A 27185-nucleotide genomic window follows, 5' to 3' on the forward strand; every position below is an offset into this window, starting at 1 on the left:
TTTTCCAGGAAATTAGACTACAGTTTATCTAGGAGAAACAAGCAGAAACTGATGTTCTATCATCTCAAACACCAAGCATGTAACCTTTTAAAGTATATAATTATACACATCCATTTGTGACATACTGTTTCTCTTCTTTTCCATAGGTACAAAAACAACGTGCCCATCAATGTACAGACTCACCCTGGCAAGTATATCATTGAAAGTCGATATGGGCTGCACTCACTGGAGATTACCGAGTAAGGGAATACGAGATAATTTAACAAACAGCTTAAACTGAAATGTTGCTATAGGTTGAAACCTGCAAAATGTGAACGTCTCTTGGGGATGTAAGACATGTCAAGTTTGCACAGCTGAGGTGAATGCTGTCTGCTTGATGTTGAAGCAGTTCTGGTTTTCCTCAGTACAGGATATGCAATATACCTGTGTAATTTATCTGGATTATTATTATATTCATGGCTGAGTTGGAAACATGTGGGACGTTTGTGATTACTTTTTCCATTTGTCTGCTGCATGAGTACAGTTAAACATGAGAAAAAATCTAGTTTGGGGTAAAAATATGTGAGTTAACTGTTTTTCAAATATAGCAAAGTTCCTCGTTCTTACTGAAATAAGAAACAGAAATGAGATGTCCTCAAGCACAAGAAAGATGTTTAAGAGTACTCATCCTCCAAATGGGAAATTTTTGCAGTCACTTTACATTGAAAAACATTGAAAACATGAGATCTAATCACCTAATTTGACGATCAGCAACAATTTAGATTTGACAATTCAGATACTTGTAGGTGCCCTTTGAAAATATTTTATGATATCTACCATTTCTAAAGCTTTCACATTATGCGTCTCTCCATAGGAGACAGTAAATTAGAGATAACTTAGACAAATATTTTCAGACAGTTTTTCCTACTTCCATGTTATTCTTAATTTCAAATCTGCAAGTGATATTTGAAAACAGTGTGTGTATTTCAAACATTGGAGTTTTAACATTGAGGAAAACTTAATGACTATAATCAGTCCAGTGTCCAGTGTGTCTGTCTCCCAAGCTTTTTCTTGTTTACAGATTTTACACAGACTTCTGAGCTTTTGGTGGGGTTTTTTTGGTCTTAAACATGGGAGAGTGTATGCCAAGGAGTAAAAGGGTGCCATGTCTAATAATTTCTATCATTTCAGATGTGATTTTGATGACACTGCTCAGTATCGGGCCTCTGCTATGAATGTAAAAGGAGAAATTTCGGTTTATGCTTCCCTTGTGGTAAAGAGTAGGTTTGCAAAATATTTCCTTTTTTGTTTTTTTGGTTTTGCTTTTGGTTTTGTTTTTTTAAGATGCACATTAGCAATTTAATTTTTGTGGCTCAGAGAGCCTTTACCTCTTGGTGATAGTGACTGGAATTGCTCTTTTTCTGTCTAGGGTACAAAGGAGACATTGATGCAAGTCTTTTGCATGCCGGAACTGCTTCCATGCCTATGGGCTGTAAGTTGCAATATTATGTTTGTTTGACACATCCACTTACAGTTGTGACATCATGACAAATGACTAAGCAGAATATTTTATAGCATTATTTAAAAAGAAAGCAGATCTGATTTACAAAGGCACTGAGCTCTACATTTTCAGGTGATGTTAGCTTCACTCCATAGGAGAAAACAGCATTGCCTTCTGGATCTCTGGCTATTTGCTTATATAAGAAACATCCTTTTAATATTGCCCTTGGCTGTGGAATAAAATCTGTCATGGAGAGAAACACTTCATCTCTTGCAAAACATGGTCTGAAAAAAACCTAGGGGGTGCATGTGCATAAGTAGCATAGTTGATTTAATCGTTCTTGTGTGCTGCTATGCGATTCCATGCATTGCGAAAATGCATAGAAAAGATCAAATAGCCAATTTGAATATTTTGGATATATCAAGGTCAAAATTGTAGTTTGTTTTTCCCAGAAACCTCACATTTTGAAGTGATTTACAGTATTGCATAGATAATTCCATGATGAGAAATGGTAAGACAATCCACCCACACGTGCAATGTGTGTGAATTAGCCCAGGGCTGCAGTGCATGGAAGGACAGCTGAGACTTATAGACATTTCTTTTATTATAGCAGCACAAATAGAATGAGGCATATGCTGAAAAGGCATACCAGATGTCATTTATATATTGAAGCTGTGAAATAATAGAAACAAGATTATGCACCACATTACAAAATGCAAGGCCACAAGTTTCTAATATAATTTGGGATTTATCACTTGGTAATGGGAAAGGAAGATGATGACCTGCATAAATTCATTGATCACAGGAAGACTGTGAGTTACCAGTGTAGGGCAGTTGTGGAAAAGGAAACTGTGACCCTAGGTTTTTGTCAGCTGAGCTGTTTTCGAAAGAAATATGGAAGCCCCTGTGCCATTACGTGCAGCACAAGTGTAAGGCACTTAGGATATTCTGTCTGGAATACTGCATAACTGGGGTCACACATCAGAAAAGATAAAGTCAGAAGCAAGCACAGAAATAGGCTACTTGAATGCCTGGGTAGCTCATTTTATATTAAGTGCTCCCTTTCCCCCCAGGTCTTATTTAGCTTATAAAAATGAAGGTTGAGTGGATACATGACTGCCCTGAGATGGAGCAAAGAGTTAAAACAGGGAAAGAAAAGAGCCATATAAGCTAAAGATCAGCTTGACCTTCTATTTATGATCATTAATCATAAAGAGAAGTCTGTTTAAGTTATAAAACAAACATTATGATAAAATGATAAAATGCTGCATCTGAAACTTTGGAAATTCTGGAATGAAATTCTGCAGGAGCCTCTCGCTGATAAAATGAACTAGCTGTAAGAACTAGAGTTATATGACTACAGAAATTGTTGATTCTCTGTGATAGTAAGGCATTGCATTATTTGACACTGCAATTACCTCTGCATATGATGGCTGAATATATATTGTTTCTATTTATATATTAAATTTTACCTGAGCTTGTGTTCATAATCATTGGGTACTTTTACTTACTACTCTCATCACAAAAGGAAAGAAAAAGTAAACAGTCAGATTTTTTCTCCCTCTTCCAGTTGGTGTTAGCCCTCATGGCTATGCTTCCAGGTTTGAAATCAGCTTTGTCGACAAGTTTGATGTAGCCTTTGGGAGAGAAGGTGAGACAATGAGTCTGGGCTGCACAGTTGTCATCAATCCTGACATCAAGCGCTTCAAACCAGACATCGAATGGTACAGAAATGGTGAGAATGTTTGACAATAAGAAATATAAACTTCTTTCACATAAATCTTTGCTTATTTCAACACTAGTGAATGTTATGATTTGATCATCACTTTTTCAGATTTCTGAGTAGTAATAAAATAAAAGTTGTTTTTTTTTTTTAATTAGCATTTTGAAATGGTACCACAATTAGAAAACAGACAAAGCACATGAAAACATCTTCTAGGGATTTTTTCTTTCTTAAAAAAAATTAAATTAGAAGCATTTCAATCAGCACCAACATCTATGTAGCCCATCATAGCCCACATAGCTTTTACTATTTATTTATATGCTAAGACATTTCTTAAGTAGTTGCACAAATGTGTTGTGCAAGAGCTGATAAAAGCTGTTGCTCTCTGAAGTTACAATTTGAAAACGAAGACAAAATTGGCATGAAAGCAGAATTAACTGTAATTTATTATTGTCTTCAAAGACTGAAATTTGCATAATAAGAATGGTCTCTTGTGTGTTTCCAATATATATATTCTACATATTCAGAATCTATTCCTCAGTAGATCCAACTAGTTTTCATCATGACATTCTCTAATTTCTAGGTGTTCTTATTACACCATCCAAATGGGTCCAGATGCATTGGAGCGGGGAGCGAGCTTCATTAACACTGACTCATGCAAACAAGGAAGATGAAGGTCTATACACTCTGCGAGTGGTGATGGGAGACTACTATGAAGAGTACAGCAGTTATGTCTTTGTTCGAGGTAGGGTATTGTCTTGTGAACAAAAGTCACTATAGAAATGAGGAAAATGCTGACAAAATCAGTCTAAGTCATTTTAGGTCCTTTTTTTTCCAATAAAAAGAAAATAAATCGTTTATATTAATAAGTTCTAGCAATATAGCTTCCAATTGTTACTTTTGTAAAACTGAAGGCATGCTTCAAGCTTTGATGCACATGCTAGAAAACATTCTGAGGAGGAGATTTAGGGTATTGATGTAACTTCACTACTCTTTCTCATTTTCAGGCTATGAAGAGTACTGAACATAAGTCATAAAGAGGAAAAATCTACATAAAAACTTTAAAATGTATTTTTATAACCACCTCACTGCTACTCAAACTGCACTGTTGTTTTGATCAAGCTTTTGTGCACCATTTGAAGGGTTTTCTCTAATGCACAATCATAGAAACATAGAATTGTCTAGGTTGGAAGGGACCTTTCAGATCATCAAGTCCAACCATTAACCTAACACAATGCAGGAAAAAATACAGGCTCTTTTCAGTAGCACCCAGTGCCAGGACAAGACGTAATGGAGACTGATTAAAATAAAGGAAAACTCATTTAAACATAAGAAACACTTTTTTTTTACTGTAAGGGTAGTTGAACACTGGAACAGGTTACCTAGACAGGCTGCAGAGTCTCCATCCTGAAAGAAATCCTAAACCTGATTTGACACAATCCTGGGCAACCAGCTTTAGATGTGCCTGCTCTGAGCCAGGAGTTGGATTAGGTGATCTCTGGAATTGTCTGCCAATCCTGACCATTCTGTGATTCTCTAAAGTAAAGCAGCAAAGTGTAGAATTAAAATATAATTTCTCTGGGTGTTGTTTGCTATTCTAATAGAATTCCTTGAATTTCTATTAGAGATAGGTTTCTTTAAAAGGAGCCATGGCTATCAGGTTGCATGCTGATTCTATATCTGTCCCAGCTGCTAAAAGCAGCTGAAGCATGAAATGCTAATTCAAAAGGCTCTGGAAATTCTTGGCTCTGAGACCATGCCCAGAATGGCACTGTGTTGCCAAGTCCAGATGAGCTGTGTGAGATAACAGCCTGCTCAGAAAATACGACAGAAGCAGATGTTTTCATCACCTGAAGAAAGAGTCTCCTGAAATGAGCATCTGGGGTGAGGAATAGGACTTGTCTTTCTTGCTGTGTTTTAAATTGTGCTGCCATATAAATAAATGATCGTCCTTGTTCCTGTTACATCTTCTAGCAGCACAGGTATGACCTGACTGTGAACCCACTACCCCTTTCACCAGAGCATCTTACTAGCCAGTCATTGTGTTTGCCAAATTCTAATTAGATTAATTATGTTCTACATTCCTACTTAAATGGTCTCCATAGTCTCAGTTGACTAGTATATTCCTCCTTGCTCCTCCTAAATTGTAGGCAAATTTGCTATAAGTGGCTGGCTATGGTATTTAAGCACAAGTATTTGTCTTTCTGTGTCACGTGCAGAAATCCCCGTGTATCGGTGGAGGGGAGCGATGCACTAATCAGGCTCTCAGTGTTAGCTCTTTAGATGGGCTTTGAGAGCCTGTGTGACTCTTCTGCCACAGCTACAGGTCAGCACTTGTCAGCAAGCCATCAGGGGTGAAATTCTAGCCTCCCCGAGGCTGATCAGCAATCTTGGTTGCCCCAACTATTTCCCAGACCGTCTTGGAAAGAAGCTGTGGTGTCTCATGTTAGTCAAGCAGTAAATATGGGCAATTAAAACCTTTCATACAGAGATCACTGAAGACATATTGTTATTCCTCTTAATGTTCTTATTATTTTGTTCTGCTAACTGGATTGCTTACTCTGTACGTTATCATTTTTAAAAATGTATCAAGTTAGCTGTAATTAGAACCTGAACTCAGTAACTTTGGCACAGCTTCAAAAGCTCCATGTGATGCTACTCTGCCTATAAGAGAAGACACAGTGTAAGGTGTGGAGTTTTTTTCCTGAAGACTACTGTTTTACTTAATAAGGCATTTACTAATAAGGCATTTTTTTCTGAAAGCTAGAAGCATAAAAAATAGATTACTGTATATTATAATACAAAATCCTGTAGTGCCTTGAAACATCAAACCTTTTTAAGAAGTCTGGGTTTTAGATGGGATGTATGAATAATACCTATTATCAAAATATTTTTTTCTTCAGGTATATACATCTTTCTTATCAAAGTCAGGTCTTCTTTTGAAGTAGCAGGCTTGAAAAATGTTACATGTAATGGTACAAATTGATGTTATTCTGCAGCAAAACGACCTCTCTTCTTGGGAAGTCTTTCATATGATCTTCCTGCAAAGGCTATTTTTCTTTACGTGAAAATGACCTCATCTCACAAATCAGACTCTGTCTGTGTAAATAGTAAAATTCCCCAGTGCCCAGAACTGTGCTCTGTTTTTTAAAGCTTTCGATAAGATATGTCCAGAAGCTGATGCTGGAGTCAAGGCCCTTTGACACCAGCAGTCCCGGATTTGTGATAAACACTTGAAAGGAACAATATGCTCATCCTTATGAAGGTTATATTCCAGAATGATAATGAATGTGTAATATAATTAGACTTCAAAAGGTTTTGATACCTTTGCAGTTCATAGCTAACCAAAACAAACAATGAAGGACTATGTGTGGAGATAAGATATTTAATTCAGTGTTATATATCCAATGGGTGAATACTTTTGATTCAGCTATTGCCTGGCTGTAAGGCAAGATATCAGCCTCTTCTCCTAAGTAGAATAGCAGGTAAATATATAGTCTGCCAGGTTTTTAGTTTAGCTATGTCTCTGGCAGCTACCTAACCAGAATGCATGTTACTAATTTTATTTAAAATGCCTAGGTGAATTACATTTACAGTATGCTGTAACATATTAAGCATTTGTAAATGTGGCAAAGAGGAAACCAAAACCTAGAAAAACACTGGCAATATAAAAACAAATACTTTTTGAGGCCAGTAATGGAATTTCTTTTTTGGCTCAGTAGGAACAGAGTTCTGTCCTTAAAGATTAATAATTGTGAAAGAACTGTGGTTTACATTTCAAAATCCTCGTAGATGCTGATGCTGAAATCCCCGGAGCCCCTGGCGCACCACTGGATGTGCAGTGCTTAGATGCCAACAAAGATTATGTCATTGTCTCCTGGAAGCAGCCCGCTGTCGATGGAGGAAACCCCATCCTCGGATATTTCATTGACAGGTCAGTGAGCACGCTGGACTGGAGAATTTGTGTTGCTGCTCATGCTAACTAAAAGCACACTGAAGAGCATGAGATAAAATGGTCATTGTTATTTTTATTCTTGTTCCTGGCCGGAAGAGAATGACTTTTTTTGTTTCAGATTGGCTGGGCCTGATCTAATTTTCATGGAAATAATTACATCCCACTTCATTTAACTCCATACAAAGGATTCTGTGAGACTCTGTGCAGCTCAGCCCTCGCTGCTTCCCATAAGGCTTGAGGGGCCTCGGGACTTTGCAGTTTGGTAGCTCACAAGATCGTCGGGCAACTGTGGCTCCTTCTGCCTCAGTGTTCTCCTGCCACGTTCCAAATAGTTAACATGTACCAGAAAGCAAAATATTATTGCAAAGGCAGTTGGACTTCTTTGGGGTGCTGTTGTTTTCCAAGATCTTAGATTCACAAGCTTCATGCAGATCACACTTATGTGTTTTTCTCTGCAACAATGGGAATTGGAAATAATTTTTAAAAATATGAACGCTGTGGCAGAACTCCAGAACCTCAGGATTCAAGAAATTCAGTCAGCATTTTGAGGCGTGCAATGAAGTTTTCAGAGCTGGTAATATTTGTTTGAATTTCAGTAATAGAATACACCATCAGTAATATGGAGTTCCCGTGGGCTTACTCAGATGCATGTAAAAAAAACCCAAACATGGGGTATGTATATGTATATATAGACCCACTATATTATGCCATGGTATAAATGATATATGTCTAAAAAGAGGACATTGCTTTGTGAAACAAATCTAACATTAGTACATCCAATTCAAATATAATTTTACCGGGTTGATAATTTATGAGTGTCAGTCGCTGCTGTAACTAGGTAGCACTAGGTTAAAGAGCTAAGCTATAGCTCTTTAACATTCATTGAAAAATCCTAAACAAAAGACAGAACTGGACTCTGAAAAATAATATCTCATTTTAAGACTAGGCTATTGAGTGATGTTAGCACCAAAAGTAACTGCAAAACAAATGGCATTTTGCTTTTTATCTTGTGTTCACCTCCTTTATTCTACATTTGCTCCTAAATTCAAAGCTGTGTTACTGCTTTCCAGTATTTGATCCCACTGAAGGTATTTAGGCACCCAAATATTCAGTCAGGGTAGTCTCTAACTGCTTCACAGGGTAAGTGGATCACCCGAGGCAGCAGGACTGGTCGGTGCTAACGCTAGAGGCGAAGCTTGAGCATCCATCCTTTGCCTCAAGCAGAAACCAGAACCACAAAACCACCCAGAGCAAGATGGTATCAGTTCCCAGAAAAGAGATGCTTGCATCTACCAAGAAGTCTGGGCAGGCACCATAACATTCAGTTCAGCAGATATCTCGCAGCAGATACCTCACAGAAGTCTTTCCCAAAGTGCTAGTTCATTGACCATCTTGCTGGATACTGGGAAACCTTCCCTGCAGGCTCCTCCTGGCTCCCCGAGCTGGAGTTGCCGTGGTCCCTCCCTGCTGCTGGTTATCTCTTCTTTCTGCCAGAAACCAGCCTCCTGCCAGGTGTGAGGCTCTGCAGTGGTGGGACCAGCACCACCGCTGGGTCCTGTCATTGCAGCGGCTGCAGCCACCGCACCACAGGCTCCCCTGGCAGCCCCAGTGGTGTTTGAAGCAGGGTCCAGCTGAGAGCCTGGCTGCAACCCTGCTCACAGCCATCTGTGTGCTGGGCTGGTCACAGAACTCACAATGGAGGTCTCCATGTCCTGTGAAGCCCATCATTTTGTGGGATGTCCAGTAGAGCACCGTGTGTGAAAGATGAACTCATCGCCTTCTGGCAACTGCAAAAGACACATGTATTTCATGTCCCTTCAAGTATGCCAAAGCTGACACTCCCTAAGCACCCCGGAGCATACTTGGGAGGGTTTAGACAGTGAAGTGAGCTCTGCTTGTGCCCCTTCCTCAGTTCAGGAAAGAAGGGGTGCAGCTGCGAGGGATTTAGTGCATGCCCAGATGGTGCTTCAGCCCTGACCCCTTGGTGCAGCTGCTATGATGTCACTCAGCATAAAATGCTGCTGAGGAAACTGGTATGGATCAGCCAATGAACACGAACAGATGGTGAAGTTGGAAAAGGGGGTGGGTGCCCTGGGTTTGCATTTTTCCCTTCCCAGCACTGCTCTTGCTGTTTGTATTTTTCAGGTGTGAGGTTGGCACCACACACTGGACCCAGTGCAACGAGACTCCTGTGAAGTTTGCTCGTTTTCCTGTCACTGGTCTGATTGAAGGCCGTTCCTACATTTTCCGAGTCCGAGCTGTGAACAAAGCTGGTATTAGCCTACCATCCCGGGTGTCAGAGCCCGTGGCTGCTCTGGATCCCTCTGACAGAGCCAGGCTTAGAAGTAAGATGGGCTTTTTGCAGGTTGCCTGAAAGGTTTAAGAAGTCACAACTCATTAAAATAATAATAATAATAATAATAATGACTATCTACTCATAAGCCTTTGAAAACCCACTAGAGGGAGCAATGCAAAAACAAAATACCCTTTGGAGGCTGCGTTGCCAAGAGGGAAATCATCTCAGTGCTCTTTGCACAAAATGCTCTATCTGCTCAAATGGCTGGCTGTGGTGGGATGCTCTGAACTTGCAGGAAGGGAGGAAAAGGCACAGGAGAGCTAATTGCCTGAAGAGACTTGCATTTGTTCAGCCGACGAGAAAGCTGGTCAGACCCTGTGAATAGTCTCTCTCTGTGCCACTGACAAGGGTGGCTGATCCTGTGCTCATGTGATGATCAAAGTCTTGCAGTAAGGTCAGCACAACAGCAGGGTAGCCCAACAGATAACTGATCCCAAGCTCTCTGCTTCAAAGTTAACGTTTTACAAGTGAAGGGTATTTTTCCTGTAGCCTGGCAATGTCCCAGACATTGTGCTTCCAAATCCACCTCTCTACCTGCATGCTGAAATCATATTCCTAAAATCCAATTATTTCTGCCTGTTTCTGAAGGTTTACTGTTTAAAATGGTCCAATGTGGAGGCGTTTTGTACAGAAAGCTACGGGGCGCCCATGGTCCCAGCTTGTATGTCTTACTGTATATAATGCTGCAAGCTACCAACTGCAGTCAGATGATCCCGGTTCCCATTCAAAATAAAAACAAAAGGCCAGAGGAAGGAGGTTTGGCACCACCAAGGAACAGACATGTGAAACCTGAAGTGTGGGGGAGGCCTCTTTTTTTCACTGAGAGGTGTGGAAGCTGTCTCAGGAGAGGAAGTCTGGTCCTGGAAGCCTATTCCCATTATGTCTCCTCCTCTTTTCTCCCACCGGCTCCCTCTCTGCTCGCACTTCCAAAACAGATCAGCCAACATAAGGTGAAGCACATGGAGCTGGAGAACATCATTTTCAAAGATTACCTCTGAAAGTGTACTGACCTGCTTAATAGCTCAATGCATAACTGCAATAATATGATAACATAAATGTGCTGAGAGAGCCACCCAAGTCATATCAAGTGGATACGTTGAGTCAGGCTGAGCAGTTTCTGTTTGTGATTGTGACCCATGATTTGAAAGCTGATAATGTGAGGGAAAGTGCTTAAAAGGAGACAAAGAGCAACCTGCAGGAATTTGGCTGTTCTTTTAATGAGTGAGCTGTTAAACCAAACGAATAGAGTATGAAAAATGAAGTTAATGCTCTGAAAATGATGAGCTCAGTGAGCCAAATATCTCTGCTTGTCACCTAGGCGGCTTCAGTGACATTTCAGGAAGGAATAGGTGTTTCAGTGGATTAAATTTCCTAGCTATATTGATCACTGAGCTGCTCTCAATATTCAAGCTGGTCAGCCTACAACTAGCTTGCTATATGAGCAACAGTCACAGCAGCAACCAAACATGGAGCTCATGTGAATCTTGCAAATTTTAGTTTTGAACCACAAAAGAGTCAGTTTTCTCATTATTTTGAAAGTTCTGGAGTCTCCCATTTCCATGATACCTCTGATATTTGTTTCAGGTCACCCTTCTGCTCCCTGGACTGGACAGATTATTGTCACTGAGGAAGAACCTGCAGGTAAACACAGCCCTTTTGCCCACAAAAGTCTAATGTGAAGCTGAGTAATTAGGAAAACTCCCAGTGAGTTCAGTGGACTTTGGCATGAACCCAAAGTTCGTTGTTCTGAGAGTCACTTGACCTTGAATAACTCCCAACTTGGTTGTTGAGCTGAGGTTTCATTATTCAGGACCTAACAAATAAACATTATTAGAGTTTAAAGAAGGATATTTAAAACCAATATTTTGATGAATTTTAATTCAGCATTTTAAAAAAAATATCAAGTGCAAAGGTATATTAATACTCCTCCTATATTTTAATTATGTCACTAATTCTGACACAAACTTGAAGGAATTAAATCCCAATTGCCTTTCCTACTCGTCTCCCCTGTTCTTCAGAGGGTGTTGTTCCTGGTCAACCTACAGACCTCCAAGTTATTGAAGCCACCAAGAACTATGTCGTGCTTAGCTGGAAACCTCCTGGACAGCGGGGTCACGAGGGTATCATGTACTTTGTGGAAAAGGTAAAATTGGATAAAATCAGCATCATGTTGGGATAATTTTTTACATTTGTTTTGCCATCTTTTCTGGACTTTTAGTTAACTTTCATTTCCACCCGAGACTTTCAAACAGGGGCCAGGACTAAAACTTGTATGCTTCATCAAGATAACTGTTACTGTAGATTAAGATAAACTAGGAAGAAAACAAAATGGGAAATAGGAAAGTAGACGCAGAATGTGTCACATACTGTAATATCCTTTTATGAACAGTGTTGTTGACCTAGCCTGGAGTAGACAGGCTGACAAGCTCCCTCTATAATGAGAAAGCACAGAGCAAAGGCATGTGTTGAGATATATATATATATTTTTTTAAATATACATACACATATATATAAAATTAAATTTGTATAAATGAAGCTTGTCTGGTGGGACAGATTGTTAACATTTTGGATGAAGGCATTCTGCAAGAGTTTCTTGGCATTGGGACTTTCTCCTCCAGCTGTCTTTTCATATTTATCCTCTACATTATCTTTCCATTTGCTTCACCAACTCAACAAAGATGACAAAATTTCTTTTCTAGAACAGAATCAGTTTTAATTTCAGTGTCCTGCTTTTCTGAGATGTTTTTTTGCATGGCTGCTGGCCTAGAAAATTCTTCATGCCATCACCTTTTTACTTCTATCTCATGGCTCACAAACTTTTTTATCAATGCTTTTCCCTGTCAGTCTAGAGGTGTCATCATGGGAGACATAAATATCTTCCCATTATGTGTTTTTCATCTCTCTTATGAAATCTGGTCTAAATAAATGAGTTTCACTTAGCAACAGACTTAGAGAGGATGAATACATGAATTTTGAGTTTCCATGTAAGTAAGCTTTTTAATAACCTATTGCATACTGATAACTGAGCACTAATGTCACATAGTCAGGTAACGTTTTCTTGAGAATTTGAAATCCCTCAGAAACCAGGGCCCATTACTTGGAATTTTCTTTGATGTAAATCACAGGCAAAAATTAATCACTAACATTAATGGTATACATGATCACAGGATATACAGATTCTAGCCACAGAAATAAAAACAATTCACAAACTAATTGCACGTTAACTTTTTTCTGGAAAATGAAGGTCAGATCCTGATTAACTCTGGAATCTACCCCAAAAATATTTTCCAGAATGGCACAAGAGCATCTAAAAGCAATGTGGTAGTGTTAGAGTTTTGTTATTTGGAAGATGTTGAATGTCTGTAGAACTTACTTTGAAAGTGGTCCAGAAATGGATGCAGTTAATAATAACATCACTTCCTTGTGGTTTTGAGGAGTTTAGCTTTGATATATTAAAACCAGTAGGTTTTACGTTAGCTTTCTGGAGTAGGTGGCCATCTGGCAGATTCATAAGCTTTGAAATACACTCATTCTGAGGAAAGGCCCACAGAAGGAATGTGAGTCCCTGTTCTTCACAGTAGACATGCATTTGGTGGTCCATGTAGAAATTATTGTCGAGTTAGACACTTGGCTTTCAGAGACTTTCGCTCCACATGCAGTTTCTGGGTTTGACTGCAGTGCGTTGCTGGCACAGAGGACTGGCAAAGGGTGAACACCGAGATCCCTGTGAAGTCTCCTCGCTTTGCAGTTTTTGATTTGGCTGAAGGAAAATCCTACTGCTTCCGAGTTCGCTGTTGCAATTCAGCTGGAATTGGTGAGCCTTCAGAAGCAACTGAAGCTACTGTGGTGGACGACAAACTTGGTAAGTGTGTGGTCATATGTATTAAATTACCTCTATGGTATCTTTTCAGACAAAACAATTACATCATAAACTGAAGACAGAGAGCTGCCCAGTAAATAATTCAAGTATGAAGAGTAGTCAGTGATTTATCCCCTCTAGCTAAAACAGTTTTGGTTTGGGTTGTTGAACCTTTAATGTATAGTCAAATTACAGATGCAAACCAAGGGAATTAAGCTGCAAATAGCGATGCCAAGAATTGAAAAGGCTGCAAATAGTGAAATAAAATGAAAACCCAAGGAAGTACAAAAATGTTTTGTTTTACTTAGAGCCTTCATTGAAAATAAGCCCAGATATCAGTGGAGTTTAACCTTCCTTGTTTGCCAAATTAAACAAAAGTGAAGAATTTAATATTTACATGAATGCAGAGACTATTTCCACTGGAAGAAAAGCCAAGATGTTCACCACAGTAAAGCATCAGTAGCTATGTCTACATTAGCAATTTGTTTCCAAATGGCAATGCAGATTTGAATCCAATTCCCAGATTGTCTCTGTTTACTGCATATTGTTTGCATTCTCAGAGCAGTTTGATGCCCATGAACTTCATCCTTTAAGGAGAATAAAACAGCCCTTCTTGAAAAACACTTTAGATGCATTTTGCTACTTAACAGAGGCATTTGTTTCTGACTTATTCTGTGGGCTGCACAAAATCATTCTGTGTGCACCTAGTCCATTTTCCCTTTTAGAAAGCTCCAAATCACATTTCTGGTGTAGATATTCAGCACAAGAGAATAAACTAAATCTAAATTGAAGAAAATGCCCATAACCATAGGCAATGAGAGACATGAGAAACCTCACCATCAAAGGCTTGAACCTCCTGTGCCAGATTACTTGGTTGAAATCAGAGGAGCTTTGGGAAGCTAAATCTCTCCTAGTTGTGCTAAGATAGTCAATAGTCACTCTTAATTTATTTGTAAATTTTGACTGGTTGGTCACTCGTTTCTTTCTGTTTCTTTCCCGCAGATATTCCCAAACCTCCTGGGCGGATTATGCCAACTAGGAATACAGATACCTCAGTTGTTGTCACTTGGACAGAGCCCCCAGATGCCAAGGAACTGGTTGGGTACTACATTGAGTCAAGCGTAGTTGGATCTGGTCGTTGGGAACCATGCAACAACAATCCAGTGAAAGGCACAAGGTAATGGTTTTTAAAGCACGGAAATTATGGTCAGCGGTTTTTGATTTACTGGGTATATGTGCTTTCCAGCCATTAGCAGTAGTGGAGTTAATGGTGCTGTGGTAGCCAGCAGGCTGGAATCGCTCTTGCAGATGAAGTTCATAAGAAGTTATAAAAACATATTTCAAAATGCAATTCTCGTCCAAAAGGAATTTATAATCAAACTCATATTAGAAACAATTAGTCAAGGGGGAGAAAGCTTGGATGTCGCTAGTGAAGAAAAGAGAAGCAGCTTGCTAGTTTCAGCTATTGTACAACCTATCAGTTTGATGAAAAACAGTACAACAAGGAATGACTGAAGTTACAAATGTGGAAAACTAAACAGCTCAATGTTTGGAAGCAAAGTCCTTTGTTTTGGAAGACTGCTGAAAATGTTTCTGGACTGTATCTCTAGAACGTCAGGAGGAAATGTGGAATACATCAGGCTTGCGATATTACTTTCTAACTGCTTTCACTTGCAATTATCAAGATATTAATGAAAGCTCTTAAATATTGGGTATAAACTCACATTTCTTACCGACATGAAGCTCAGGCTCTAGTCAGAAAAAATAGTCAAGATTTAAAACTTTGCAAGCTAAATCAGATTTGGTTTTGAATAAGGATGAATCTTCAGAATGTAAAGGAGTAATTGCAGAACTCGATCTCAAGTGGATTGATGTCAATCCAGAAGCAGTCTATGCTTGTTATGACTGATTATTCTTATGTGTAATTGCTATCCATGACAACTCTTATTCCATAAATTTTGATTTGTTTTCTGCATACATCCCAGTAAAAGAAAATGATTTGCAAAAGTCTGGTAGAATGGCTAGGGAAAATTCTTCTCTGAAAGTTTATATTCAGATTTCATTTTTCCCCCAAAATAATTTTTTTTATTTTGAAATACATTTTGTTTTCCACATTATATTTGCTTTGTACGTCATTGCATGATGTCAGTGATGATAGTGCAAGACATGACACTATGAAGTAGAACAAAATAAAAGTAACATGAAATAAAATACACTTAAAATACCTATTAAAAAATTAAATTTTTTATAAATAAAATGTTTACATTTCCAAAACACAATTTTTCCAGAATAATTGGTTCCTGTCTTGGGAAATTTTATGTTTTCAGGGTGAGCACCAGAGAAAATTTATGAGGTTTTTAATGTGAACATTAGGTAATCCAGTAGAAAAACTATTCTAATAAAAGAGTTTGTCTGACTTAGATAATTGTTTCACGTGTAGAAGCAAGAAAGTGAAATAAAAAATGGGACACTTTTTTTTTTAGCTCTTGTAAAATTCCCTGTTATTTTTTTTGAACACTGCAATTTTTCATCTATGATTGGAAGTGAATTATGGGAGCTTCTGCTACTGATGCCTTTTTACTTATGCCACAAAGATATCCCATAAGCAAACATAGACCTTAGCTCTGCAGATCTTCACATTGTTTCCATTAGGAACTATGGATTTTATATTCTAGCAGAAGTAAGGTAGACCCTCTGGTAATACAAGAACTTGTGTAGTCTTAAGAAGGAAAAATTGTTGGTAAACAGTACATCTAAAGAGTAATGGTTTTAGACATTGTCTTTTTTGTGTGAATGAGGTGCTTAGATACATTCTGCATTCTTTGAACTTCATTTAAGTGACCGGGGTCACGGCTTATCCTCAGTTTTCAGAAACTAGAATAAATTTTATGGAAGAAACACTTTCTTTTTCCTCTCAAGATGTTTATTGCCTTCATAATACTTTCTAAGTATTCCTTCACTGTTATGTTTTAGATTCATTTGCCATGGGCTCGTAAATGGTGAGAAGTACATTTTCAGAGTCAGAGCTGTTAATGCAGCGGGACTCAGTGAATTTTCACAGGATTCGGAGCCTATAGAAGTGCAAGCAGCCATTGGTAAGCTATTTTCCATTGCTCTTTTCAATGGTGAATATGGAGCTTTTTAATTAAGTAAAGATGTTTTTAGCAACTATTTATAACTAATTGTTTTGTTTTACAACGCTATCCACAAATAATAATTTATTCATAGATTCTGTGGTCTCACAGCTATAGTTTCACAGCCACTGCACTCTTGTAGACTGTTCACCTTCACCATCCAGTCTTCTTCAGGTGTTTCGTGTGAACCACTGTAAGAGAGCACTGACAAATTCACTCCATGGGTATCCTGGAAAATGGAATGTTATTCTGATTCCGTAATGTGGTATTTATCACCTCTAACACACACCATCCTATATACAGTCAGTTGCTAAGAAATTTGTTTCCGTACCTAAACATAATAATCAGTGCAATGTTTTTTCTGTAAACCTTCTATAACCCTGTGTGTTCTCCCTTTGTTGATGAATTACTTCTGCTTGCCACTGCCTGAACTAATCCATAAAGATTAATGAGATCATTGGGCTATAATAAATTGTATGTCTGCAACATCCTCACTCTCATTTGTATCAAAACTGCATACCTCACAACCTTACAGCAAAGAGATGTGGCTTTGAGCAATTTCGTGAGGACATTTTGAAAAGATCAGAAATATGACTTGGAAGATCTAATACTAAAATAATTGTAGCAAATGAAGATTACTATTAACTTTCCATATTTCTTCTGCTCTGAAAAGTAGATGTTATTAAAAGAACATTACTTGTGAGCAGGTTGAGAGGTACTCTGTGCATTTTAAATTTTAGTGAATTCAAGCTTAACATTTTGTGTGTAAAACCTATGATTTGTCAAGCTTTGGCTGTATTGTTCGCTGTGCGCATTTCTTTGTTCTGTTGACTAAATGAAGAAAAAAGAATGTATTCTAATTCAAACTGTCTTTGCTGTTTTCTGGCAATTATAGGGGGAGGATTGCTTCATGGTGTGTGTCCTGAACTGAGTGGTAAAGCTGGTGGACTAACAGACCGCACTACCAGCTGGGAAGGCATGCATGAGTCCTCCCAGCCTATCTTTGACACAGATGCTTTGCTAAAATGCAATGCTAAATTTGATAGAGACGCTCTACCCAGTAGCTCTGACAAACTGGGGAGTACAGGAGACAATAACACAAGAGAAATGGTTAAGGACGGTGTCACATCTGCACCACAAAAAGTCGCTGCTAAGCAGGCAAGTAAGTCTCGACCCGGGAATCTTTTGACACTGGAAAAAGTGACAAAGAAGAAAGATATAGGTGAGAATTAACAAAATAAGTAGATTTCGCTGCTTTGGTACATCCACTTCAGACAGTTGTAACCTCTGCTTGTCTGCGCCACAAGTGACCATGCTCTCCAGTGATGCATCTTCCTTCAGACCTGTTAATTACGTGCTCAACTCTCTGTTAAGATTGTTATGCATGTAATGGTATCAGAGACCACTTTACAAACTTAGTGGCTACTGAAGGTGAAGTACATAAATCCATTTACTGATTTAATAGCTTGTTTGACCACATAGTAATGTATCCAAGATACTGTATTATTTCTAAATCAGTTCAGTAATTTGTTAGGAGTCTTGTTACCTAGTCTCTGGGTTATGTATGTGTGAAGGAAACAAAATCTGATTATGATGGTAAGCACGAAAATCTGTGTTGTGTTACGATATATGAAGATCCTTTGTGGATTTATGCCTAAGCTACAGCTTATCCTCTGAGACACATTGCTAATGAGTGTTGTGTTGTATCTCTGACTGACAGCAATATGTAATGAGGAAAACCTATCAAGTTGAAGACATGTGCACAAAATCACGTTTTATGTTGTCAACACTTAGACACCCATTATGCCTGAGAAATGTGGGGCTTAAATTTCATTTAAGTCCTGGTACCTGGCCAGTGAACTGAATTCCTCCCCAGCCCTCTGAACTGGGACTCGTAAGGCTTGTGCGAAGTGCTGAACAGAAAATAAACTAGAGGCACCCGGGGCTAGCTGACACTGAGATAAAACATTAAAAACAAAAGGAAATGTATATGATGTAGGATTTCCATCAACAGTAGGACTTCAAGGTCACAAGCAGAGCTTTTCACTGGTGCATCAAATATTGGGTGTGGGCAAGCATTTCCCCACTAGATATAGAAAAACCTTTACAAGAAAATGGGTTGGGATGAAGTTAATGATTTCTGTATTGTTAAAAGAATTCTTTTTTTTTTAAAAAAAGACGATTATGCAGCAAATGTTTTAATTTAAGTTCCAGTAACAGACATGTTCCATTTCTGGTCAGTCTACAGTGCCTTTGATAACGCTTCCTTCCATTAAGGTAAGACCATGTGATGGGTGCAATGATGAAATTTGCACAGTGTATAAATTTAAAAGAAAAAAAGAAAAGAATGAACAGATAAACTGCATTCTGGGAAGGAAAGAATGTGGGTCTATCTAAAAAAAGGGACTACAACGAATACTGTATATGTGAAAGAATTTGCTTTCAGCAAAAGAAAACAAATCATTGCATCTCCATTTTTTTTTTTACTTTTCCTGTAGTGTTAGTTTTATTTCCTCATTCTTCACTGTTTTAAAGCGACTCCTGATCACTTACATCAGAGCTGCAATTGCAACACAGTCTTTCACTATGTATCAGCTTGCTTCTCAAAAACCAAATGATCCTGAAGATTAATTCCTATGCGGTTTGGAGTTCTTCATTTGGTTTACTTAAGCTTTTATCCTGCATTTCTTATTCCAACTCCAGAAACTTCCCTTGACCACATAAATATTGTCCTAATCAGGAAATGCAGGATGGGAGCCACCTGAATACGGTAATTGAATACAAGTCTGACTATTGAAATATTGCACCCTACTTATGCTTTATTCATGTTGAAACAGCTGCTCCATCTCCACCTTATGACATCATGGTCCTTGAGAGTGTCCGTGACTCGATGGCGTTAGGATGGAAACAACCCAAAGTCACTGGTGGAACTGAAATTACCGGCTACTACGTGAACTATCGTGAAGTGGTTGATGGGGTTCCTGGGAAATGGATGGAGGCCAACATCAAGGCCATTAGTGAGAGGGCGTACAGGGTAAGCGTTAACTCCTGTTATTGCCCTAGGTGCAGACAATATTTCCAAAACAGATCTCAAAGACAGATTGGGATGAAGTCCAATTCGGTGTGCAGATTGCTGTTCAGAGGGTTTTATATCCATGATGATAAATTTATTTAGCTGGGTTAATGTTCTCTGCAAAATTATTTGCACACTTACCCGTTACTCTGGCACCAACTGTCATCTGTGAATGCACTCCTGTAGACATAGCCTGAATTTTTGTAAGTCAGTCAGGCCCTCGCAACAAATGGCATTCCTGCTGGGCTTGGTGCACCTACCCCAGTGCTTACTGGTGCTGGAACCAGCTCTGCACCAGCTGTGTTTTGTGATCAGTTCTTAACCCAGTTTAGAGATAGTGCTAGCTACAACCTGGGTGAGCTGCTTTACAAACGAAAAGCAGTGCCAGGACTGAGTTTCACCCCACTGTGAGGACAAGTCTTGCCTTAAGTGAACTTGCTCTGTATCACAAGACAGATTAATATGACCGTTGAGTAATACCCTGCTCCCTCCCTGCCTACCAAAGTGTCTATCAATAGGAAAAGGGGTTTACAATTATTTGAGCGTGCTAAGACCACTTATGTATGCTCCACCACTAATTAGAGGAAAAGACAAGATAGTTATCATTTTATGTCTGATGTCAATAATGCTTTCATCTCTTCAAGCACTTAAAAGCATGCTCATACATTCAATAGTTGTCATTGTGACTTTCTTCCAAAGCCTTAATCCAAAGTTAATAAGTACCATTTTATTGATTCTGCAGATTCAAAACCTGAAGGAAAACATGGTGTACCAGTTCCAGGTGGCTGCTGCTAACCTGGCTGGGGTTGGGACACCCTCCCTGCCCAGCCAGCCCTTCAAATGTGAAGAATGGACCATTGCTGTTCCTGGTAGGATTCTGAGTGGGAGGTGGAGGTTACTCACAGCCCAAGGGTGCTCTGTGACTGATTATCTGAGTTCTCAATGGCTTCAGTTTCCAGGGGAGTCAACAGGCACCGAGTTCATACCCAGACTGGAATCTCCACCACTTTGATTTAGTACATTTACAATGGTGCATTAAACAATCCCTATTTAATCAGTAGCATTTTACAAGCAGCTTGTCTTTTCTTTATCTCTCCTTCTTGGTTCCAGTACTACATCTGCCACTTTGCTTCCTAGTTTAAATGGTAAACATAAATACTCGTCTGAGGTACAAGGCAGAGAAGAATGAGGTCCTGTAACCCTTGTCTAAATGTACCACTTCAAGGCCAGATCACTGGCCTTTTAACACTCGTTGTAATGAATGGAGACAACCTCCATTGACTTCAGCGAACTTTAGAGCAGTCCTTGAAGCAGCACATTAGGTTAATAATTAACTTATTTCCCTGAGTTTGGAGATTATTTGTCGTTTTTGTTTGTTCATGAATATTTGATCAAGATACTGAATTTCAACAAATTGGATTGTTTTCTGGGCTAGTCATTTTAATAGGCATTCTGTCTAGATATGCAGAGAAGCTGCACGTGTTTTGTCAGCTCTGAGTGCACAACATGGTGTCTGGTTTCATTTTTTTGAAGTCTTATGCATTAACCTTTTGGGGATTTATTTTGATACCACAACTGCAACTTTTACCTTTCAGGGCCGCCTCATGATGTCACATGCATAGAAGTTAGGAAGGACTCTTTGGTTTTACTGTGGAAGGAACCAGTTTATACTGGTCGTAGTCCCATAGCTGGTTATTATGTTGATATGAAGGAAACTGAGGCAAAGGAGGAACACTGGAGAAGTGTCAATGAGAAGCCACTTCAAAATAAATACTTGAAGGTAAATAGCTTAAGATTCAAATGTTGGCATAGTAGTGTAATCTTGAGAAATCAGTTCAATAGCATTCTTCAGTACTTCAATAGCATTATCCTGTGCTGATCACGGTTCTATTTAGTGAAATACATAGTAGTTGATGTTGTGCTGAGAATACACACGTGTAATACCTGTATAGTCAGACAAGACAGTAACTCAGAAGACAATCTGGTATGACAAGCCTAAAAATAAAAGAAAGCACTGCTAAACCCAAATACCATTCTAATAACGCAGGAGGAAATCCTAGCATTTTCTAGCTCAAAGGGCAAGACAGGTGTCACTACACAAAAAACAGATGGCACAAAAGTAGATGTTGTTATAATGTGGCAGGTGATTCTTTCTAATACAAAGTACCCTCTCCACGCATTTCATAGAGAGTAAAACCCAAGCTTTTCACACTATTATGCTACATAATTTTGTGGAATGGCTTCTAAATAAGGGATCACCTGTATCTCTGTCCTAGAGATATGTCTTAGGTAGGTTTGCCATTTTTATGCTTCTCAGAATATTTGAAAGACAACTCACTTTTAAGTGTGATCCTTTCATATATGTTTTAAAGAAGTATTTGCAGGTGTTGTAATGTCAGTATGATTCCTCAAGTCACTACAATTAAATCTGTACAATTAAACGCCCTCCTCTTTCAAAATAGGTGTGGCTGGCAATTATTACCCTGATAATTTCATTTTCAAAAGCCAGAATTTACATGCAGTAAAAGACTATGCTGTTTCAGAGGTCAAGGTACATGAGTTAAAAACATCCTGTTCCAATAACAATGCTCCTTTTTCAAAGAAATCAATGGCAGTAATGACACAGTCTGAATGTTAGCTATGCATACACGGGAGGAGCAAGCCAAACAGATCAGTCATGTCACTCTGGAACTGGAAAAAAAACAAACCACCAAGCATGAGGAAGAAACATTTGTCAACTGGAAAAGGAGCAAAACAAAAAGAAAGAAAATAAAATTGTCAAGTATCCAGGCTGGAATTGTAAAAAGTGTGAAAATAAAATCAGTGTTTTTTAATACATCATGCATGTATATGTATTTGCTTCCTCCAGATAGGTGGCCTAAAGGAAGGTGTGAGCTATGTGTTCCGTGTGCGAGCAACAAACCAGGCTGGTGTCGGGAAGCCGTCAGATGTCACGGAACCTGTCGTAGCTGAAACACGACCAGGTTTGTTAGAAATGCTTCCTCTTTTTTTGTCATATTTAAACAAGTTCCTGTTTGTGCGACGTGTTTACATACAGGCTACATGAGAACAGTCTGACCCTTCTAAAGTCAAACTTTTTTACTAAGCAGGAAATGAGCTGAGAGTCTTATCACTTTCTTGTCTGGAATATATTAAGGTCAGAACAGATTTTCTTACTCTACCTACAGGAATATAAAGATACAATAAAGTTGTAAGATTTGCACATATCTATAGATAAATGCATAAGTAGAGGACCCACTAAGATCAGCTCAACCAAAACATTCTGCAGATGCAGATTTTTGCTCTTCCTGTAGTAAACCAGTTGTTTATGTTTTATCTCTCTCCTTTAACTTATACAATGTGCTTGAGGAAAGGGTAACAGAAATTCCTTTTTTCCCTTGGTTTTAAAAATGTGATGAGGTCAGTTTGGAGACCACCTTCAGTAGGAATTCAAGTGCCACTGTTTGCTGCAGTCATCCTTGAAGGCTGGCTCCAGTGTGCCTGTAATGCCAGCAGGAAACACAGGAATGAGTGCAGAGGCAGAATCTCTGTGCCTGGAACTTCAGAAAACCCGAGTTTTATTTAGCTATACAGGTAACATAGATGACTGATCAGAGTCAACACCTTTATGTCACTAAGTCCCTAGCACAACATAGGATTGCAGCTTACTCATCTATAGACTATTTTAGAAGCAGAGGGTCCTACAAGGGGGAAAAACAAACTCCCAGATATTTTAAATAAATCTAGTAGATGGTTAGTGTGATGTAAGAAAGTACAGGGGTACAACCCAGCCAGGATCCACCAAACACCCTCTTTTCCTCTGACAAGTTCCTTTCCTCCACCTGCAGACTCTCATAGCTGATCCCACCTGGGAAGCCTTCTAAGAGCCTTAAAAGAACAGAAACAAAGGCAGGCAGTGGGCAGGCAGGACAGTGGGGGGCCTGGGGCAGCCAAGGCACAGGGAGCACGAATAGCAGTGCAGGGGTGTAGGCAAAGGAGGTGACCACCTGGGCAAACAAACATCTGCCTGCCCTGCCTACACAGACAGGTTGATAGCTGCTCCTAGACTGGAGAAATAGCAAGGTTTATTTGGAATGGAATTGACTGTGTTGAGCAGATGCCACCGGCAGTTGTCAGTTCCCATTCCTGCCTCAGGAGTGTTTCCCTGGGGTCCTTTCCTTGCTTCTGACTCCCAGGTTCATTCTTACATCTCCTACGTAAGGCCAGCAGGACTGGCCTGGCTCTCCTGGTCCTTATGACCAGGGCAGCAAAAATCCCAAGAAGCTTTGAGTTAGACCTCAGTGAGGCTTTAAGTCGAGAAGGTCTGAAAAAAAGAGCTTGGAGGCTGAGGGTGTAAAAGAACTGGAAAATTCAGAGTCAGGGACTGGGGTGACTGCTAGTGAGCATGGGATGGGAAGAAGGGGCTGGAAGGAGCAGATGGTATGTTGAGAGAGTGTAAGATTGGGATACACAGACAAAAAAAGGATAAGTATGTGAGTAAGAAGGGCTTGGGACAGGATCTTTCAAAAATACAGTAGCCATAATTTCAGGTCTATAAGCCGCTGAAGCACTAGGGTAATTTCTATCATGCAAGTGGAGTAAGGCAAACTTAGAAACTTATTCTTAAAAACAGCCTTATATACAGCAACCACTTCTAAAAAGAGAATCAAACCAGTATTAGTACTCAAATTTTGGGTTTACTAATTCATTTTCTTTGAGGTTAATATTTATCTGTCAGACTTTTGATAAAAACTTGTTATGATAACAAACTTCCAGTGCACTAAATAAAGGATTGGTCATGCCATTACAACTATAAAAAAACTACAATGATTGTGAACTCTCATGAAGATGACCACCATGACAAAAAAAATATTTGTACAGATTTTTCATTGTTTACTCAAACCCACCTGGCAACATGAACTTGAGCAGAGTATTTGGTTAGAGACCTCCCCATCAGAGAAGGAGGTACATTTCTGCAAGCAAGGCTTACGTTCACAGGTGTTATGTCTGAGGGATCACAGAGAAGTCAATGTTTGGCCCAGGAAAATCTCAGGGAAGCTGAAAATTATTTACTTGTACAAATTTGTTTGACCCATATTTTGAGCTGGGATCTGTAGATGTGGCATCCACCAAACTAAGCTTCTTAAAAGTATTAAGAATGGACAAAAGGCTTATTAAAAAAAAAAAAATTGCACAAAGCAGTCTCTTGGGCAGGCTTCCACCTTTCTCACTCAAACCACACAAATCCCAAGAACAATCATACCATTTTTTTAACGTTACAAGTCTTTTGGTGTTGTCCAATGAATGCTGCCTTTATTACCATATTGGATGGAGACAAAATATTGTCAGGTCTTTCTAGACAATTCCTGCTGGAATGTTGCTTTTGGCAAACGTGTAAAATAGCCAGACAACTGAGCTTTCTAATCAAAGAATCTAAGTAAATAATATCAGAATGAAAATATTTGCTATAATATTAATTGTACCAATAGACTTTATCCAGTGAAATGTGTAAATATGATGCAGTAGTTTGCATCCACTTGCTTTTGTTTAAAAATCACATTTAAGTTTTACAGTTATCTTCTAAAATTAAATTTAAAACCCTACCCATATAAACAAATACCAATCCAGGCTACTTTTGAGCTGTAACTTTGTCTTCAGACAAAAGCACTTTGGTGTGGGGGAATCTCACGGGAAGCAAGGGAAATCCAAGAGCAGACTGCAACTCTTCCCCGTTGCTGCCGTTAGTCGTTGTGCATCTTGGTGCAAGGCAAAACTAGATTCTGATCCTGCATCAGTCACTTGAGAAGGGCTTGAACGTCAGAAATTAAGGAAACCCTGTCCCATTCAACCTTTCTGACTAGCTGTATTCAAAATGATACCACTAACTCTAGTGTTTTGAAGCTGCCTGCTTTATCTTCATGTTATCTCTTTCCTTGCAATGCAATAAAATGCTCAGATAAATGGAGATTTGATATGATATCTAAGTATTTTATTTCTTATGACTTTAAGATAAACTCTGGGTATGTTGAAACCACCAAGCTATCTAGAGGAGGGAAATTAAGACTGCTACTGCTATGGCAGCCTCTTTGGTTTCACTTTGTCAGACAGGTGGAGACCTCTGGTCAGTAATTTGGGAAGATTTTTTTACCATTATTTAATCATATAGGTATCAGAGGTAAATGGCATCATCACTTCTGGAAATAAATGCTATGCATTGTTACCATAATGAGAATACTTTAAAGCAAATGTAAAAGATTCTGTCCTTCAAATGAACCTTCTGACTGTAATTCTTTGAACATTGTATAAACTGCTGTCAGAAGATTCATGTGCTAATGATCTACAGGAAACTAAACACTAATGAAATGTCAAGTGATGAATTTGCATATAATAAATTAAATTATAAAAATTTTTCAAATGTGCTGCTGCCTAGTAAAATATTTGTAGACCTTAGACTTCATTTATCACATACTGGTGCTTAAAGTGCTTCATGACTGCTAGGGCTGATAAATAACAGTACCAAAATGTGAATATTAATCTAATTTTTCATTAAATGGTTATGGCAAATTATAAAGACTAAGAAAGCTGTGTGTACACAAACTGTTATTGCAGGAGCTACTCACAGTGCTGGAAAGGGTATGTATAGTATTAGGATGATGAAACACCTAAAATCTCCTTGTATGTTTGAGGCTCATTGAGAATTATGCTGAAAATAAAGCATTTAATCCAGACGTCAGGAATAAGGCTCTTGTCTTTAAGGCACAATACTTTGTGGAGAAAGTGTGTCATTAGCATTCTGGGCAGCCCGGAATTGTCTTAAGCTAAGCAATATTACACGAGTGCCCTATTCAGCTGTGAGATCCAGCTCAGAGCTGTTCGGAAAAGGAGGCTGGATGTTCTCCAGCACCTCTCAGTGCACACACTCTCCCTGACATTCTTAGACAAGTTGTTGAAATGGAAGTTAACGCCACAGATGACGAGCTGGCCAAGCCTCCTGAATCCCAGATGAAATTCCCTCAGCTTAACTGGGGTTTGAACGGGCAGGATAGAGGTGCCTTTGGGGTTTTGATCTGGGATTCACACCCAGGGCCTTTTAAAAGACCAACTGGGTCACCTTACCCAGCTCAAGGACTGTAGGTACTGGCAAAACTGGGTGGGCGACTTAAGCAGCTAATTGCAAATATTCACTATTGAATTGTGGGCCTGGGATTAACGCTGCAGACGGGCAGTGGGGCTGGATGCCAAGCAACAGCAATTAAACCGGCCTCCCAGAGTGAAGCCAGAGTCACTGAAAATGTGCCTCAGTTGCACAAGTGAGTCCTGATGGAGCAACTCGATTGTTTCCTCCTCTGCCTCCTGCACCTCTTCAAACACCCGCGTTTGCACACCGTATTCCCTTTAGAGCCCTTGTCTTATTAGGGAATAAGAAACCCTTTGTGGGCCTGGGATTAACGCTGCAGACGGGCAGTGGGGCTGGATGCCAAGCAACAGCAATTAAACCGGCCTCCCAGAGTGAAGCCAGAGTCACTGAAAATGTGCCTCAGTTGCACAAGTGAGTCCTGATGGAGCAACTCGATTGTTTCCTCCTCTGCCTCCTGCACCTCTTCA

At 39.2% G+C, this 27185-nt stretch overlaps 1 protein-coding gene across 3 annotated transcripts in view; it reads left to right on the forward strand.

Moving 5' to 3' along the window:
- Nucleotides 1–27185, forward strand: part of MYOM1 (myomesin 1) — a 79398-nt gene that overhangs the window by 23386 nt on the left and 28827 nt on the right. The window contains exons 6-22 of one of the 3 annotated variants that reach the window (XM_014938514.1): nucleotides 147–239; nucleotides 1171–1259; nucleotides 1409–1471; nucleotides 3051–3215; nucleotides 3787–3948; nucleotides 6996–7137; nucleotides 9304–9503; nucleotides 11099–11155; nucleotides 11533–11657; nucleotides 13193–13376; nucleotides 14376–14550; nucleotides 16347–16468; nucleotides 17403–17729; nucleotides 19345–19541; nucleotides 20323–20449; nucleotides 21176–21360; nucleotides 22450–22564. In XM_014938514.1, the coding sequence (XP_014794000.1) occupies nucleotides 147–239; nucleotides 1171–1259; nucleotides 1409–1471; nucleotides 3051–3215; nucleotides 3787–3948; nucleotides 6996–7137; nucleotides 9304–9503; nucleotides 11099–11155; nucleotides 11533–11657; nucleotides 13193–13376; nucleotides 14376–14550; nucleotides 16347–16468; nucleotides 17403–17729; nucleotides 19345–19541; nucleotides 20323–20449; nucleotides 21176–21360; nucleotides 22450–22564 (2528 nt within the window). The remainder of the gene's footprint in view (nucleotides 1–146; nucleotides 240–1170; nucleotides 1260–1408; nucleotides 1472–3050; nucleotides 3216–3786; nucleotides 3949–6995; nucleotides 7138–9303; nucleotides 9504–11098; nucleotides 11156–11532; nucleotides 11658–13192; nucleotides 13377–14375; nucleotides 14551–16346; nucleotides 16469–17402; nucleotides 17730–19344; nucleotides 19542–20322; nucleotides 20450–21175; nucleotides 21361–22449; nucleotides 22565–27185) is intronic. The other 2 variants (XM_014938515.1, XM_014938516.1) reach the window with 2 other exon arrangements.

The sequence above is a fragment of the Calidris pugnax genome, unplaced genomic scaffold (assembly GCF_001431845.1).
Source record: "Calidris pugnax isolate Ruff unplaced genomic scaffold, ASM143184v1 scaffold13, whole genome shotgun sequence".
Lineage (NCBI taxonomy): Eukaryota > Metazoa > Chordata > Aves > Charadriiformes > Scolopacidae > Calidris > Calidris pugnax.